Source organism: Anguilla rostrata, chromosome 12, assembly GCF_018555375.3.
Source record: "Anguilla rostrata isolate EN2019 chromosome 12, ASM1855537v3, whole genome shotgun sequence".
NCBI classification, from domain to species: domain Eukaryota; kingdom Metazoa; phylum Chordata; class Actinopteri; order Anguilliformes; family Anguillidae; genus Anguilla; species Anguilla rostrata.
In genome coordinates this window covers 30232074-30250539 of record NC_057944.1, presented here as the reverse complement: position 1 = coordinate 30250539, position 18466 = coordinate 30232074, and the positions used below count along the sequence as shown (strand labels likewise).

Below are 18466 nucleotides of genomic sequence, written 5' to 3'. Positions count from 1 at the left end.
GCAGACGGGATAGGTCCCTGCCTCTCTTCTGCAGTGTGACCCCTGCCAGGGCCCAGGGGACTGGTGCAACCAGAGACTATGGGCACACCCACCACCTTGCCAGTGCTCTGCAACTTTCTGGGCCCTCCTGGCTCCTGATTGGTCCCGTGCGGCAGAAAGGGAAGGAATGTTTCTCCATCTCTTATTCATCAACCTTGTGATGTCACGAAGGAAAGGAATGTTTCTCCTTCTCTTGTTCCTTAACCTTGTGATGTCACAGGTGCGGAGGCTGACCTAGCCTCAATCCGGCATGCCTTCATGTCTCTGGCCCTAGTCCAGGGGGCGGGAGAGCCGACGTAAAGGCCACATTCCTGCTTCTCTTTCTCTTTCCATGTCTCTGTCTCTCTCTCTCTGCTTTCGTCACTGTGACCTCACAGGGCTATTAATAGATTTGCGGGATAACGCATTTGTTCCATCACGCACAGGCACAATGGTCCCTGCTGCCCGCCCCTGCCGCTGTCAGGTGCTAACGAGGTCTGCACGCTGACGTCCCCCAGCCGACGTGCCTCGGCTGCTTCCAGCCGTTTCCCGGGCAACGGCTCGTTAAAGACCTCTAAGGCAGTCCCTGTCAGACCGGAGTTCTTATTAACTTTCCAGGACAGTCTGTCTGTTGTTTTACTCTTCGCGATGAAGACAAGTGCAACTTTTTTACAGGGGGAAGCACGTAAGCGCTGTTAACGAGGCGTTTAGACGTGAACTGCACTCGGACGGTGGGGAAGTTGCCTTGTTTAGGTGTTTAAGCAAATGGGAGGGTGTTCATGCTGGGTAAACCGACGAACACCTGGCAAGAAAGATAAGACAAGATGTGAGACGTTTATGGCGTAGTTCCCCATTGATGATTATTAATTACTTCTGTGCCACGCCGTAATATAAATGTATATTAATTTGTTAATTTTTTAAAAATATTTTGTTGTTCATGCATCTGTGCATATAGTCTTTGCGTTGGGGCCAGGTGCGGGTTCTGCTGTAGCTGTTTGACCCGTTTACCGAGGGAGCTACAGTGGTACAGCAGACAGATTTTTGTTCTAAAGAGGCTCCATGCATGTCTTCTCCCTGTCCCATGAGCCTTTGCCCCATCCCACAATCCCTAGCCTGCCACCTGTCAACCCTCACCAGTTCTCATTTCACTAATTATACCTTGAATAAGAGCAAGAATCTGCTGTGTGTCCAATCAGCACCCATCATGCTCTATTGGGTTTGGGCTGCACTCGAGGACTAGTACAATCTAGGACAGCAGGGAGCTGTGCGGACAGACCGCATTATGGGAATCTGTGGAATGCAGATTTTAACAGGATTTATGCAGCACAGAGTTAATTTGAGCATGTGACTGTATTTTTGCTTTGGGTTAATTAGTAGTTGGCCTGTTAATGAGCGTTTAGGGCAGTGGTGGCCAATCGTGTGTGCCATGGAGGGCTGAGAGCGCGCAGGTTTTCATTCTAACCAGTCACTTCCCCTGCTGATTCCACTAATTAACACACCTTCAACCAGAGAGGAGGGAACTAATTAGTGAAATCAGCAGGTGAAGTGATTGGTTGGGTTGCATAAAACCTGCATAGTCTTGGCTCTCCATGGCTGATGATTGGACGCCACTGATTTAGAGTTATAGTTTTATTGGAAGTTTGAAAAAAAAAAATTTTTTTTAATGAATATGACTCAGAGGAAGCGTACGGTTCAAAGAACCTGTGGTGTATGGCAGATGGCGGGCGGAGGATGACGGGTCTTGCCCCACACGCTTTCGTTGGGTTTACGTCAGTCAAGGTGACCTTTGAGGAGATGTTCCTGGCATGCCTCCTCCACATTTGACTTTGCGTGATGGATTCTGAACTGAAACCTGGGCCGTGTCTGAATTAGCACACTTGCCTCCTATTGAGTATACACTTTGCGTGCAAGTTGTATAAATCAGCACACTAGCCTACTATTGAGTATACAAACTTGTATACTCAATAGTAGGCTAGTGTGCTGATGTGGATATGGATCTGATGTTCTTCTTTGTCCTGTGCAGTTAGACCCCACCCCCTGACCCTGTAATCCACTCAGCTGCAGTTCCTGTCTTGGCCAGCCAATAAAGGCTCTTTTGATTGGTCAGTCGGCGAAGGGCTTCCTTCCGGCTCCTATTACAATGCTTCCTAACGTGTACATTACCGCGATGAGCGCTCTCCCAACCTTGACCCTGATTCGTATCACTCCTCACAAAAAGGCTGAAACTGATCCAAGGTCACAGGGGCGGGGCTTGTGAGAGAAAGGAGAAAGGAGAAGGTAAGAAAGCAGGTCAGCTGACCACGATCGCTCACGTGTTCGGTGTCTGGCAGCGCACTGGCCGATGACATCATCCTGAGATCTAAGAACGAGGTAATGCTATACGGGTACCTCTCTCTAGGGCAGGTTAAAATGCTTATATTTTAACTCTCCGAAAGCAGATTTCATTGCAAAGTGACATTTTATTGAGAATATTCAGGCTCGTTTATTTATCGGACACTCATATCCAGGCTGATTTAATGGGCAGTCATGATATGATGCGTGAATTGTACGTCACAGGGACCAGCACCAAGACTGACAATGGCATTGGCACAAAACAACCGGTACTACAGCAAATATCCCTCGTGCTGAATCCCAAACAGTGTTTGTCTAACATAAAGACGAACAGCAGTGAACTAGAAAAAAAAACAAAAAACGCTTTCATCCTCAGTAAGTGTGACTCCACGATACATAAGCGAGCGTAGAATGCAGAGCGATGATCCAGATGAGTAATCTTGCCTTAAAGCACAATGAATAGACTTTGAACAGGATTACTGGCCCACCTGTACGCTACCCTTCTTTGTGTGGACAGTACGTAATTTGTTGGTCAGATATTGGCCCACCTGGGCGAAGGCATGAGCTGAAACGCTGGTAATTTTCCATTTCTGAATAGATACACGATGGAGATAAGAGAACAAAGCCTTCCTGATGGTATTTATGTGATTTGTTTACGCCTCGTTAATTTGGCTGCGTGTTCCTTCCTCTCTCACTTTCTCACCGCGCTCTTTCTCACGCTGTGCACAGGGTTCTGCATTTTCTGCACACTGTTTATTAACCAGTGTATGGATGTATGGATTTTACTTGTGTAAACAATGTCAAAGCCTTCTTAAAATATGCATAACTAGTACGTAGTATTCTGTTATTAGTGCTGTCAATCTGTGGGTACAGGTTTGAACATGGGCTTCATTATGTGCAGTAAGCGTCTAAATAATATGGATTTTCCATCTCAGTGACAAAAAGGACCAGTCAATAAGTTGGGTGGGCAACCAGTTGCATAGCCCTGTTGTGCCGTGTGATGTTCAAAGTCCTGGATGGTGTACTTTATGGCCACAGGTTGAGGGCCGTACCACCGTGCCCAGAATGAGAGAGTTTCGCATCAGTTGTCTCTGTTGAAAAAAAAAAAAAAAGGTTTGAGAGAATCTCAAAGGAAGTGCCTGGGTGTGGTGGGGACTTTGAGTGTTGGGGGGGGGGGGGGCGAGGGGTGGGGGGAGCCCTGAATGAGTCTCTTCTCACGCCCCCGGGGACTGTTTTTAACCCCTCCCTTGTCGTGCTTTGGTCTGAGCCCACAGGCTGTTGTCTCCCCACAGACATGCCCAATTTGTGATAACGTGTGCAAACGCGTGCACATTTGCAAGCACCTGTTAACAAAGGCCCTGATCTGTCCAGAACTTGCATGCTGGGATTCACTGTTACAGACTAGCACTGTGCGGGATGGGCACATCATCCTAACATGTTAAAGCCCAGATCCATTTTTACAAAAAAAGAGTGGTTTCATGGAGAATAATCACAGATACGCCAATAAAAATCAACTGGCAAAGAAGCAGGTCCCAGTGTTTGCACTGTGATTTTAGTGTAATTAGGCCCAGTGTGCTTAGACTTTGGAACTGCTTAGCTGAAGGTGTAAGCAGCACCAGTCTCATGATGTGCAAGTCAGGTGACGCCCCAGAAAATAAAACCAAGGTCCTCAGGCCCTGGGGAGGGAGGCCCCTCCCAACTCAGGACACCGGGTCATCTGCGCATGGGCCTGAGGGAGGTAGAGCGAGTGTGTGTGTGTATGTGCGTGCATGTGTGTGTGAGAGAGAGTGAATTTGAGAGAATGTGTGCATAAGAGAGGTGTGTGAGTGTTTTTGCAGGGGTCTATTTGCACATTAGCCTGTGAGAGAGAGAGACAGAGAGAGAGAGAAAGAGAAAGTGTATGTGTGTGTATGTGTGTTGGGGGAGACAGAGAGAGATGTTGATGTAGGATGTAGATAAGTTTTGTCACTTGTTTTGTTCTTGATTTCAGTTGTTTGTGAAATATACATTTCAGTTGTATGTGATGAAACTAATAAAACTCTTGAACTGAAAAAATGGAGAGAGGAGAGATGATGTGTTCACGTGTGAAAGGGACAGGTGTCTGTATGAAAGAGGGTATGTGGTGTGTGTGTGTGTGTGTGTGTGTGAAGGTTTGTACATGTGTATATGTTAAGTGTGTGTGTGTGTGTGTGTGTGTGTTGGATTTCGAGGCGACTGGTTTTCTTTTCTCTGTTACTGGATGGTGGCCTGCATTCTTTCTAAGTGAGCAGTGCAGGAGAGAGGCGTGGGGATGGGGGGGCGGGGGGTGGGTAGCAGTGGGGGGGGGGGGTGAAAGACCTCATTGTCTGAGTGAATGTGGAACACACGTAAATCATTCCTGCTCCCCTGCCTGTGGAAACATGACCCCTGTCTGCCCGCCGGTCAGAGTGGTTAAGGTGCTACGTTTCCTCCAGGTTTTCACTGCGTTACGTTAGCGTTGTGAGAACTGTGCGTGCTAGCTTGGGCTCAAGGACCGCGGCGGACCCCGTCTGAGTCCTTTCACAGGGCTTTCGTCCCCCTGGCGTAGCGCCACAGTGACAATAGCGCCGCATTGTTGTGAAGTTCACCGCTGCGTGACGTAAAACCTGAATTTGGTCATTCGGTTTTTCAGAGACAAAGTGCCAGGGTGCTGTGGCAGACCCACCGATCTCATTACCTGGCTGTCATTGCAATTTCCTTTGTTTCCTTTGTGTCAATCACTCTGGAAAGGAGATTCCCTGGGGCAGGAAGTTCAAAATAGAGACTTCCTGCCAGTGAAAAACACCAGCTCAGCTGACACTCTTCATGCCAGTATCATTGGCTTTGCTCTGTTCTGGACCAGGAAAGTGTCCGAGGAAAGTGTTCTCCTGCAAGCGGCATTAGTGGACCAGAAGGGGGCGGTGTTCCCTTCGGACCGAGCTCCACTACCAAGATGGACCACTGTGCTGTAGGATATGCTGTTTTTCAGATGTGATGTTAAACCATGGCCTTAACTCACTGGTCATTAAACATCCCATGGTACTGTTTACAAAAACAACTTAAAAAAAATAAAAAAAACAATGGATATTAACCTCAGTGTCCTGGTATTCCCAATAACTGATGGATCACGGGCCACCTGATCATATCCCTTACATCCGATGAGAAAGACCTCATAACTGCATGTTCCCATTGATACAAGAAATGCACATAGACTATATGTTTAGTTCTGTAGTTGATTTTTGGTTGATCCACTCGGTGCTGTGGACTAGCTCGTTGTTTGGCTTTGCAGTTACGGCGAATTTACCTGGTGCGGTCTGCTTTGTCGTTGTTATTATTCGGCTTAAAGTCTCTACGAAAGTCTCAATGCAAGTGCGAAGCAGATAGGCGGACCGCGGAGACGGGGAACGGCGTCGTGTGACGTACGCACCGCTCTCCGCGAGGAGCAGGGAGTCGTTCGGCTGAGACGACCCGTGTGTTTTTACTGGCGCCTCCGGTCGCGCGTGAACGCGGAGCCCTTGGCTACGGGTCAGCGCCGCGGATTGTGCTGGTGTTGACACGGGCGGCGATGCCCGGGCCTCTGTTTTCTTTTCTGACTCAAAACAGGATGTTTGACTCAGAGGAGGGCTGGCGAAGCGTGTTTCGCGCTGTGGGGCCTGCTCGTCCGGAGAGGCGTTGGTATTAGCCATCGCCGCTGAAGAACCTTAGATCTGAGTCTGAAACTCACAAGCCTCCCTGTGCAAATCCAGCCCCTGGCCACTGCTCTGCAGTGCTACATGCACCTAGGCTGTGTCTTGTTCAATTGGCCTGAAACTTCAAGGGCAGTTTAATTGTGATTGTGGACGAAGAACCGGGAGTTGATTGGGCAGCTTGGTTTCATGAAACCAAACATGGGCGGAGCCTTCAATCGATAGGTGGAGCCAGTGATTGATAGCTTATATTACCTTGATTATTAAATGATTCGCTTCATTTATCATGAGATTGATGGCACAAAATCACTCCTACCACCTTGACAAAACGAGCTGTGAGATACTATAATATGCTGTCAGATAATGTGATTAAGACAAACATTTTCTGCCGCACTGTGAGTCTGTTCAATTTTAGGAACACACTATCAAGCCTCCTGTGTTTTTTAGGTGTCAGACTGAGTTGCACTGGTCAATGTTGCTGCAAATGTGATTGGCTAGAGTGCTAACTGAAATAGATGCCCTGCGGGGAACTGTTAACGTAGTCATAATAACTGACCATTCGTAGAACTGTTCCTATCAGCCTCTGCGGTTTTATGCAGACCATAGTTATGGTATTTCCTGTACATGACAGGAAGTAGCCCTCAGCTGTGGCTGAAGTGAGGGCCTTGGCTTGGTTTTCACTTGTGTTTCCCCCTCGTGTTGCCATGTGGCAAATTTGCGGATTTCGACTGCGTCCGGCGCTGAGTTAACCCCAGGACCCGCAGCCGAATCGGCGTAGGCACGGCTGCAGGTCCCCCGTGCATCGTGGGAAATCCCGGCTTTCGTGTGGCCAGGGGCGCCTTCCCGCGGCAGCCGGGCCAAGGGTTACGGAGGGCGCCCGCGGCGAGATCGCGGCGCGCCAGGTGGGCCTGGGCCACGCCGGGGAGCGGAGGGCTGTTTATAATTCATAGGATTCATGATGGAGGCCTTAAGGCCAGAGATGGCAGTTGGGGAAACTCAACACCTGGCAACCCCAGAGGGCCCTTGGAGACACTCAGACACTCTCTCCGCCAGCAGCGTTCAATAACAGACCTGTTTACTCCTGTCTCTCCTCTACCCTGGAGGGAAGATGTATGGATTGTAATTATGATCGACAGACCCCGCTGACCAGATGAACAGGTGGCATCATCGGTACTTGATCCATCAATCTTTAATGCCATACACATCCATTAATTATGTGTTTTATCATAGGCTGATTTTTATTTGAAATCTGTAAGAATAATGCTGTTATTTTTTTTAAAAATCTGTTAATTTTAGCATGTTTTACTGCTAATTCATTGGTCAGATGAATTAGCAGTTGTTGTTCCGCTAAGACAGCGTTGTTTAAGTGGTAAGTCTTCCCTGGGGCCGGATGCGAAGCTGACAGTAGTCACAGCGAGTCAGCGCAGCAGAGGGGGAGGGGCGCTGGGGTGTTAGCGTGTTGTGACAGGATGTGCTCTGAATGAATGGCTTCTGACTGAGGGGGTGGTCCTGGAGGACAGGTACATTTTTACCTGGGAAATGCACTCTTTCCTGTTCGCCCACACCCCGCCGTCTCACTCATCTGTCATGTTTGGGGGCATGGTGGGCCCCTGACTGTATCCCACTCACTGGAGTTATGGTTGGTTATGCCTGCAGTCATATCTGCATATATAACCACAATCATGCTTGTGGACACAATATTTGGCAACATATCACAGAGACAAAGGAGGCTTCATCTGTATGTGTTGGGTTAGGGGAGAGAACAATTTGAGCTGTGTTGGGTAAGGGGGGGAAAACTTTGAGCTGTGTTGGGTAAGGGGAGAGAACACTGAGCTGTGTGGAGTAAGGGGAGAGGACACTTTGAGCTGTGTTGGGTAAGGGGAGAGAACACTGAGCTGTGTGGAGTAAGGGGAGGGAACACTTTGAGCTGTGTTGGGTAAGGGCAGGGAACACTTTGAGCTGTGTTGGGTAAGGGGAGGGAACACTTTGAGCTGTGTTGGTTAAGGGAGAGAACACTGAGCTGTGTGGAGTAAGGGGAGAGAACATATTGAGCTGTGTTGGGGAAGGGGAGAGAACACTTTGAGCTGTGTTGGTTAAGGGGAGTTAGGGAAGAGTTGTTGAATAGTAGCAGTGTTGATCAGGAGAGGCGAGGTAAGCAGTAGCAGTAGTAGCAGCAGCAGCAGCAGCAGCAGCAGTAGCAGTAGCAGTAGCAGTAGTAGCAGCAGCAGCAGCAGCAGCAGCAGCAGCAGCAGCAGCAGCAGTGGTAGCGGTAGCGCTGCCCATAGAAGGGTGTGGAGTGCGTGTTGTTTGGCAGAAACACATCCTGCCTCCTGGCCTTGTACTGTGTGTCTTTGTTTCTTTGTGTGCACCAGGGAGGGAGGGCTGCGGGGGTGTGCAGTTCGGGGCCAGCTCTTTTCCTGTAAGTGAGGATGCTGGGAGGGGGAAAGCCGGGATATGGGGTGTTGTGTGTGTGGGGGGAAGGGGGGGGTTTGTACAGACTAGAGCAGCACACGGGACTTGAACATCTCTCACTGAATATTCTGCCACACTACCGGTCTGTAGGTTCCTCTTGCTTTTAATGACTCGCTATTTACATCCCATATGCCACACACACTGCAGCGGGGCCATTGTGGTCGAACAGACAAAAGTAGACCGGGGTTTTCAAAAACCGCAGAAACAGCAGCGCTCTCTTTCATTAGAGTTACAGCGTCTGCAGGCTTTTCAGAATGGTGGTGCAACCGCTGCACTCTAGTAAGAATTTTAGTACCGGCTCCCCCCCTGCTGGACGGGAGGACTGCGCAGATTCGGGTTACAGGTGGGAGGAAGAGCGATTGTCTCCCCCTGTGAAGCGCGGGGCGCGTCCCGCCCTGGGCGCGTCCCGGCTTCTCGTGCGGATCCGCGGCGGCTGAATGGGAGGGTATAAAGTATTCAGGATCTGGGGCAGGTGAGACCGCGGGCCGCCGCGCTCCCTGCGTTTGACTGACATCATCACAAAGCCGCCGTGTTTGCGCCGGCGGGTCGGGTTTCCCCCGCGGCGGCCGGCGGCGTGTAACGGTACACCGCCGCGCCCCCGCTTCCCCCCCCCTCCGTTCTGAGTATCCCACCGCCGCCCCCGCTAGCTTGGCTACCTTTTCTCCGACAGATGGGGCCGGCCGTTATTCATGAGCCTGTCACCACGCCGTCTCGGTCGACGTCGGCGAGCGAGCGAGCGAGCGAGCGAGGGCCTTCGGCTGTCCCGCCACGCTTGTCCCTCCCCTTTTCCTGTTTTTGTTACGCTCGAGGCGACCTGCCCCCAGCGCACAGAGGGCTGCTGGGAATTGTTGCGATAGCGCACTGGCTCTGATTATCGAGTATGGATGAGGTGTTACTGGGGGGTGTTGTGGAACATGTAATGTAGTGGTTTGAGAGCTGGGCTTGTAACTCACATGTTCCCTGGTGGGTATTGTTGTTGTACCCTCCAGCAAGATCATTTCCTCAGTAAATATCAAACTGTAAATGGGTTATATCCGGGGGATGTAAGTTCACTAAATTACTGTGGGTAAGTGCATCTGAATGCCTGTAATGTAATATGATTTGAGTTAGTCATTTCAATTTAGTTGGAAATGACAAACGGTGAATTAAAATGCTTGCCTTGAAATGAATGGCAAAATGCCATAGCAGTTGGACTGAATGTTCCTGAAAGCTCTTTAATGGTCATTCACCAGGAGTGACTTAGCGTTTCCCTGCAGTGCTGCTTGCTACATGTGGCCAACCATAACTCTTATAAAAAAAACTTTTAACAAACAAATGGAAGTGTAATTTTTTCCTTCACAAACAGGAGTTTGGTGAGTTACTCTAGCTCACCTAACCAAACTGTGTAGCATGGTGGATAAAATAGCTGAAATGTCCTTTTAAATCACAATGAAGGTCTGACGTTAAATGAATGCAGGCCTATGTCTGGGTAGAGCTGGATTTGAAATGCACTTGTCTCTTGTACCTTCAGAGAAACACACCAGCTTCTCGCTCCAGAACAGAAAGATATTCATGGGCCTCTTGCCTCTCTTTAAACCCTCTGCAGCTGGTTAGGTACTGAAACCTTCTTCATGTCACACGTATGAGTCATTGTGAAGTCTCAAGGGGACAAGGCTTCCCCGAATTTACACCTGGGGGGCTCTCAACCACCCCCAAACCGCAAAAACCAGTCAAACTGAGTGTAAGCTGTGGGAACCATTGCAGTCATTGTGTGTTGAGCGACCTGTTTGCCTTTCACTCAACATGCATCTAGCGATAGAAAGTCCAGGGGTCAGAAAGTAAAAGTCCTTCTATGCGTTCCTTCCACTCATTAACTCAGCTGGCTGATTTCACTTATTAGTTCTACCTCCTGACTGAAGAATTGTGCTAATTAGCAAATCCAGGTGATTGGAACGAAATACTGGAGAGGACTTTCTACCCCTGCATGCGTCTAAGCTAGTTCATGTAGCTGAGCTGGGCCTGTTTGGTCTTTCAACATTATGCTGAAGCTGTGATGACAGAGCGATGTTGAGGACATTATGGCTGTGGGTGGCATGGCCGTGACCTTTGACCTCTGACCCCTAACCCCTGTCTCCTCCCCCTCTGTCTGCCCGGCAGTTTCCGGAGTGTGGCTTCTACGGGATCTACGACAAGATCCTGCTCTTCAAGCACGACACGGGCACCAACAACATCCTCCAGCTGGTCAAGGGCACTGCCGACATCCAGGAGGGAGACCTCATCGAGGTGGTTCTGTCAGGTGGGCAACCGTGCTCTTCCTCATCCTCTTCCTCAGACGTGCCCGGCTTTATGGACAGGGTGAAGGAGCTGCCTCCTCCCCTCTTCCCCCTTCTGGCCCCCGTCTTCCTGTGTACGAGGCATGTCTCTGTAGTTCTTGTGCAGGTGTGATCACCGATCACTGCTAACTTCCATCTTTGGTTATTGCTGTTTTTTCCCCCCTTCAGTTATTTTTCTATGAAAGACCGACAACATAAATAATACTAGTACAGTTATTTGACAATATTCGAAAGATGTAACATGATGTACACATATAATATTTTCTGCTATTGAATTCCTCAGTCTAGGAGTATTAACTGAGAAAGCAGGCAATATATTAGAAAAGTAATTCAGTGAATAAATAAATAAGTAAATCTTTTACGGATGTGCACAAAACTGAAAGCTCTCGCTCTGTGCGCCTCTTTGAATTTATCTCGAGGGCTTTGTTGTTTAATTGGAGCACATCTGTGGTGGTCTGAACTGCAGGGAACACGGTGTGTGAGTTTGAAGGGTCTGTAACAGCAAGTCGCAAATCTCATCTCATAAGTACCCCAAGAAACCATAAGTGCCCCTTCTGCTGTTCTACCCAGCACCTGTCCTTGTGTGAGTGTGTGTGTGTGTGTGTGTGTGAATAAGACAATCATGCAGAGAGAGAAAAGGAGAAAGACATAGAGAGTGCTTCCTTAATTAAAGTGTTTGCGCACGAAAATGAGGAACCACATTTGCATATACGCAAATCGGCTGCGTGTAGGTGCTGCGTGTGTGCAGGGAGTTCATGGAGGTGCAAAAGAGAAGGAGAATACAGAATGCAGAAAGGGACCACTTAATATGGGCCAGAGGCAGCCCTGTGTTTGACTTCCAGGGCACTCAATTAAGGATTAACACCCACCCCCCTCCCTCTTTCTCTGTCCCTCTCTTTCGCCCTCTCTCCCTCTATCAATTGAGTAAAATAGATTTTTAATGCTTTATTGTTTTCACGTATTTGAATATATTGGCAAAGATTTGTATAAACTCCTCCCCCACAGGAGACATAGGAAACTACAAAATAATAGGCTGAGGAATATATATATATTTTTTTAATGAACGTATACATTCATTATTTTGTGTATCTCTTTCTGTGTATGTATAATGTATATATGAATGGCTTTGCACATCTCTCTTTCAGTGTGTATAATGTATATATGAATGGGTTTGTACATCTCTCTTTCAGTGTGTATAATGTATATATGAATGGGTTTGCACATCTCTCTTTCAGTGTGTATAATGTATATATGAATGGGTTTGTACATCTCTCTTTCTGCGTGTGTATAATGTATATATGAATGGTTTTGCACACCTCTCTTTCTGCGTGTGTATAAGCGTATGTGTGTGTGCTCTTCTGGCCCGTAGCGGCCGCCACCTTCGAGGACTTTCAGATCCGGCCCCACGCCCTGAACGTGCACTCGTACCGCGCCCCCGCCTTCTGCGATCACTGCGGGGAAATGCTGTTCGGCCTGGTGAGACAGGGCCTCAAGTGCGACGGTGAGGATCCTCCGTCCGCCCGTCCGTCCATCCGTCCGTCCGTCCGTCTGTCTGTCTGTCTGCATCTGCCTCTCACCATGCCGGCTCTGCGGAAGAATGCTCCTTTTTATGTTCTAACCACATGTTCTTTGGTCTGTTCTGTGTTACAATGGTCTGCCTCCTGTGTTGGACACAGTATAACACTTGAGTGGTTGGACCACTTTCGTTAATGATATTAAGTAATTAAGCATTTTAGGTAAAAAATAAATCTGTGGACACAGGTGAAGAGTTAAATGTCGATACAATGCGATACAATCCTTGCGTCATCAATACTATTGTCGTATAAAAATAGTTAACAGTTTATTACTGTTTTTCTTGTACTTTAAAAAACGAAAGTAGTTTGCATCCTTTCTTTTTCTCAATACCGTTTATTTAAAGCAGTCCAGTGCTTATTTGGAGCGCTCATTGTCTCCCCCTGCAGGATGTGGGCTGAACTACCACAAGCGCTGCGCCTTCAGCATCCCCAACAACTGCAGCGGCGCCCGCAAACGGCGCCTCTCCACGACCTCGCTGACCAGCAGCCAATCGCAGCGGCTCTCCACCACCGAGTCCCTCAGCAGCGTGTTCACCATGTCCGACGAAACGACTGGACTCGTGAGGTCACACACGCAGATGGTACCCAATCCCTCGTCCGAAGCACTTGCTCAGACCTCGAACGCCCTTCCTGGTCTTTAGACCCGCACCTGCTTTTAACAAACAAAATCGTTGCGTAAAGCATCATGAGTGAACAAAGTCAAACTTTTGATAGAAGAAATTGATTAAAATTGGACACACAGCAGCTCACAATCATTTGTAAAACTGGTGTGAATTGAAATTCAATTCAAGAATTGAAAAAAAAAAATACATACGATATATAATTTTTATCTACTTTTTAAAATATCTGAACTGAATTTCAGTTCATTTCCTGGCTTGAAATGGAATTGACCCCTGACCTGATTCAATTATGCAAGGCTGCTTTTTTAACAAAGACGTCGCAGCCCAGCAGGCCCCTACAGGCTACCAGGAGTAGTACGTGAGAGATGTGCCTCCCATCTGATTAGTGTCTGATTGTCTCTCTTGTGTTTTGTGCTGCTTGGCAGGTAGTCTGTGTGGAGAATGGTCACTGGCTGACAAGTGGGGGGTATCAGGGGAGGGCTCAGATTCAGCTGTAGTGAGCATGCTCATTTTGGTGTGAGCGTTAAAGGTTGAGAGGCGGCATGAGCGCCTGACACGATTACAGGTTCCCAAATGGGACAAAAAGGGCTGAAGCAAGCAGTCACTGTAGGAAGAGTGAATGAATACTGTCTTGTGAAAAGGTCAAAGGTCATAGCCCGGATCGTCCTATGTGGTGTGCTGAACTCCTTTAATTCGTTAAGGCATTTGTGTCTCTCCCTCTCGCCTCCCCCAGCCCCGGACCCCCAGCGAGGCACGCCGCTTCTACACGGGACGTCCCGTCCACCTGGACAAGATCCTGATCCACAAAATGAAGGTCCCCCACACCTTCGCCATCCACTCGTACACCCGCCCCACCGTCTGCCAGTACTGCAAGAGGCTGCTGAAGGGCCTGTTCCGCCAGGGCCTCCAGTGCAAGGGTGGGTCACTCAGGGTCACAGGTCAAAGTGCAGAGGTCCCGTGGCGTAGTGCTACTCAACCACGGTCCTAGAGAGCCTCTGGGCGTGCTGGTTTTCATTGTTACTCAGCACTTAGCTGAATCTAGGCCTTTTCTTTGTGCGCCCATTGTACTTTGCTCTGGATAAGATCATCAGCTGAATGGCTAAAATGTAACTAGTGAATTAACACAGTTGATAACACAGTTAAACTCACGTCACCTGGTATCTTGGGTCTAAACAGGTCACTAATTTAAAGGAGTACGAAAACCAGCTGACCCTCTGGCTCTCTAGGGGGAGAGTAGAGGGATACTGCCATAGACTGACTCTGTAGTGCTGTACAATATTCCTATGTTATTCTTTAGCTTGCCTGATAGCATAATGCAAGGTAACTTGCGTAGCTTGCATTATGCTCAGTCCTCAACCCCCCCCCCCCCCTTCCCCAAACTGCAGTGTATATTGGAACGGCCTCATCACCCTCCCAGTCCTGCCTTGACTTGTGGACCTCATAAATAGCCCGTTCTCCTCGCCCGAATAAAAGGCTCATTAAACAGCCTCGTTTGTTTTGCCTTTTGCCTGCACTTTGTGGCCAGCGGAAAAGCAGCTGAGGGAAACTCCTCCCCCCGTTTCTCCACCCCGACCCTGGAACAGGACGTACCCTTCAGCGCGCAGGGCAGACGTGGGAACAGAGCGCTCCTTTCCTAAACTCCCTAAAAAAAAACCCCCCCGTCATTCAGACACAGCCCCGCTCGCTCCAGCTCCTCTCGCCAGCTCCCCTTTAGCTTGCCTCCCAGACTCACCCTCATCCATCAGCTGGCCCTGCTTAGTGATTCCCGATTTGAAATGGTGGGTCATTAACCCAAAAGTCCTTCAAGTGTGTAACATTCTCCTCTCCCCCCCTCACATTTAAATGACCCCCAGACGTCGCGAAATCCCGGGCGGTAAAACTTTACAATGTTGCTGTTTTCCGTTAGCCTGTTCCCAGTTCCATATAAAGACATCCCCTCTACTGCTCAGACAGATCGTTCCCTGACCCCCTTTGCACGTTGAGAGATATGAAACATTGGGCTGGTGTTACCGGCCCCCCAACCCCCCCACACACACTCATAAATAATTATTCATAGCACATAATTTATGCTCCCTCAAACCTGAGAGAGAGAGAGAGAGAGAGTTAGTTAGTTTTTGTTTTCGTGTGTGATTACTGTTCATTCGTTTCTTTTCGTCTGCAGATTGAGTGGATTACGCTGCACAGATTAGGCGAATAATGCTTGTGAACATCGTTCCACTTCTCTATTGGGGATGCTTGTTGAATGTTGTTCTGCAGCATTTTAGGGGAAGTAACTTTTAATGTGTGCTTTTCGTTTCTCTTTCTGTGCAGATTGCAAGTTCAACTGTCACAAGCGCTGTGCCTACAAGGTGCCCAATGACTGCTTGGGAGAGACTATAGAAGGTAGAGGAGACAGAACATTTAAAGTGTCTGTGTGTTCCTGTGCTCTGAAACAAAGTGTATACCTCAAATATGTGATTGAAATATAGTGTGTGTGGTTTGTGTATGTGCTTCTGTGTGTGTGTGTGTGTAGTTTGTGTATGTGCTTCAGTGTGTGTGTGTGTGTGTGTGTGTAATTTGTGTTTTCTACTGAGTACAAGCAAATGGCTACCGTGTCTACTCTGCTCCCACCCCCTGCCCGACGGGCATTGCACCCGACCCCTACCCTGAACCTTCGGGGTGGTGGGTCCACATGGTTGTCCCACATAACCTTTTTGGGCGAGGTACATGGGCCGCCCGGCCACCAGGCGCTCGCCTGCGGACACCACCCCCAGGCCTGGCTCCTGAGATGGGTCCCAGTGACCCTATTCTGGGCAGGGTAAATTTAGCTCTATTTTTGTTTACCATTCAGTAGGGGTCTGTTGGATCATATTCGTCTGGGTCCTCCTCACCCCAAACCTGTTCGCTTTGGGAGACCCTAGTGGAGGACCTAGACATAGTTCTGGGGGTCGTTAAACCTGGCAAGCCCTTCCGCCACAACAAGGCGACGATCCAGGAAGGGTTTGTCCCCTTCAAGTGAGCAACTGCCCCAGGTGGAGGAGCTCAAGTATCCTGGTGGTCTTGTTCACGAGTGAGGAGAAAAGGGATTCAGAGATCGACTGCCGTCAAGGTGCAGAGGCTGCAGTAACGCGGGCATTTTATTGGATGACGGTGGTGAAGAAGGAGCTGAGCCGAAAGGCAAAGCTCTCGAGTTACCATTTGATCTTCAGCCCCACTCTCGCCTCTGGTCAGGAGCTACGGGCGGTGACCGAAAGAGCCCGATCGGGAATACAAGCGGCCGAAATGGGGTTCCTCTGTAGGGTGGCAGGGTTCGCTCTCCTCGGTAGGGTGAGGAGCTCAGCTGTTTGGGAGGACCTGAAAGTACAGCTGCTGCGCCTCCGCATTGAGGTGCTTCGGGCGTCTCGTAAGGATGCCTCCTGGGAGCCTCCCTTTGGAGGTGTTCTGGGCACGGCCGCCAGGGAGGAGACCCAGAGGCAGACCCAGGACACGCTGGAGAGATCATATCCACCAGCTGGATTGGGATCGCCTTGGGAAGCCGCTGGGGAGGGGCATGTCTGGGCTGCTCTGCTTGCCCTGTTGCCATCGCAATCCTGATCTGGACTAAGCGGTTTTTTAAAATGAATGGATGGATACTGAGTATGAGTATTTATTAATGTTTTTAGGAGTGAGTGTGTATTTTGTATATATGATTGAGAGTTGGTGTATACTGTATGTGTGTGAGTGAGAGTGAGTGTAGAGCATATGTATGCAAATGAGAGTAAGTGTGTGTGACTTGTGTATGTGTCAGAGGGTTGTGGTGTTTATTTCTGCTGCCGGGTCCTTTTGCCTCAGACATGCTGAGCCCCAGTGTGGACCCGGAGGTGCCCATGGACTACAGCAGTGAGTTCGGGGACCCGGACAAATCGGGCCTGATGGACGACTCGGACGACGCAGACGCCTGCAGCATCCCCGGGTCCTTCACCCCGAGCACCTTCCCCGACAGCAGCCAGGATGGAACCAGTGGAGACCAGAGGTCAGCCTCACACATGCACACCCTCACACACACAGACACACACACACACCATGCATGCACACATACACACACACAAATGCACACGCACACACATATGCAAACATATACTCCATATTCATAAATGTACTATACACACACACACACACGTGTGTGCATACATATACTCCATATTTATAAATGTACTGTACACACACACAAGCACACACACAGCAAACATACACTCCATAGTCATAAATGTACTGTACATGCACACACACACTCACACATGCATTTGCATACATATACTCCATATTCACGAATGTACAGTACTCACATGCACACACACGCACGCACGCACGCACGCACGCACACACACACACACGCACGCACACACGCACACACACACACGCACGCACGCACACACACACACGCACACACACACACACGCACGCACACACGCACACACACACACGCACGCACGCACACACACACACGCACACACACACACACACACACACACACACACTCTGACTCTGTCCGTGTCTCTGCAGCTCCATGGGCTACATCCCCTTGATGCGGGTGGTGCAGTCAGTCAGGCAGACCACCCGCCGCTCCAGCACCACCATTAAAGAGGGCTGGATGGTGCACTACAGCGACAAGGACACGCTGGTAATGCCCGTGATCAGACTCCGCCGTGCTGACACCTGTCTGTCCTTGTGTACCTCAGACACTGTCTCTGTAACACCTCTGTTCACACGCCTCAGAGTGAACGCCCACGCAGTCCCAGAATGCCTTTAAAACGGTCCGTGTGACACGTCGTGACGCACTGGTAGGGTAACACCTCCCATGGCTCAGAGACCACAGTGACCATAGATGCCCCCCTCTGCTCCTGTGTCCTCCTGAGTTCCAGCAGAAAACAAAGTTTTGGTATTTAAATTATTTTTTGGCATAATGCAAGTGTCTTGGATGACAAAAACTTGTTGCAGCAAAATATTTTTTTAATTTTTATTTAATTTTATTGAATGTCCCTAGTAGTGTAAGCATTGTAGAATATATGGTTTTTGAGCTTAAGACCAGGGACTCACGTCCCCTACAGGGGACAAAAATTCATTGGTGGGTCTAAGGAGGGCCCGCCAATAAAACTGACTCTGATCTCTCATGTGTAATACTGATGCACGCCTTTTGGCTGGAGCTGCCTACCCTCCTGGATTGGCCGGGAGTCACCCGGCATTTCCCTTGGCCCCCGGGAAGCATGAAATGGAATTTCAGATTTGTTTTCCGTTGTAACAAACACATTGCACAGCAAAATAACAATAATAATGATAATAATGAGAGACTCTTGTCTTGAGTGACAACAGCCAGCGCTCAACCCTCAACAAGCTTGGCGAAACATGCTCATTAAATCAGGTTGAGCATGCAACTGGCAAAGTGGTGCAATTGACAGTATAGGCATTTGTTTCATTAAAAATCACCGTAATTGTATTCA

The 18466-nt window shown here is 49.0% G+C and overlaps 1 protein-coding gene across 1 annotated transcript in view; it reads left to right on the top strand.

The window, feature by feature from the left end:
* prkd2 (protein kinase D2) overlaps positions 1 to 18466 on the top strand; it is a 42283-nt gene that overhangs the window by 15070 nt on the left and 8747 nt on the right. The window contains exons 2-8 of the mRNA XM_064301127.1: positions 10641 to 10779; positions 12186 to 12317; positions 12778 to 12971; positions 13744 to 13927; positions 15321 to 15392; positions 16821 to 17001; positions 17532 to 17649. Of these exons, the coding sequence (XP_064157197.1) occupies positions 10641 to 10779; positions 12186 to 12317; positions 12778 to 12971; positions 13744 to 13927; positions 15321 to 15392; positions 16821 to 17001; positions 17532 to 17649 (1020 nt within the window). The remainder of the gene's footprint in view (positions 1 to 10640; positions 10780 to 12185; positions 12318 to 12777; positions 12972 to 13743; positions 13928 to 15320; positions 15393 to 16820; positions 17002 to 17531; positions 17650 to 18466) is intronic.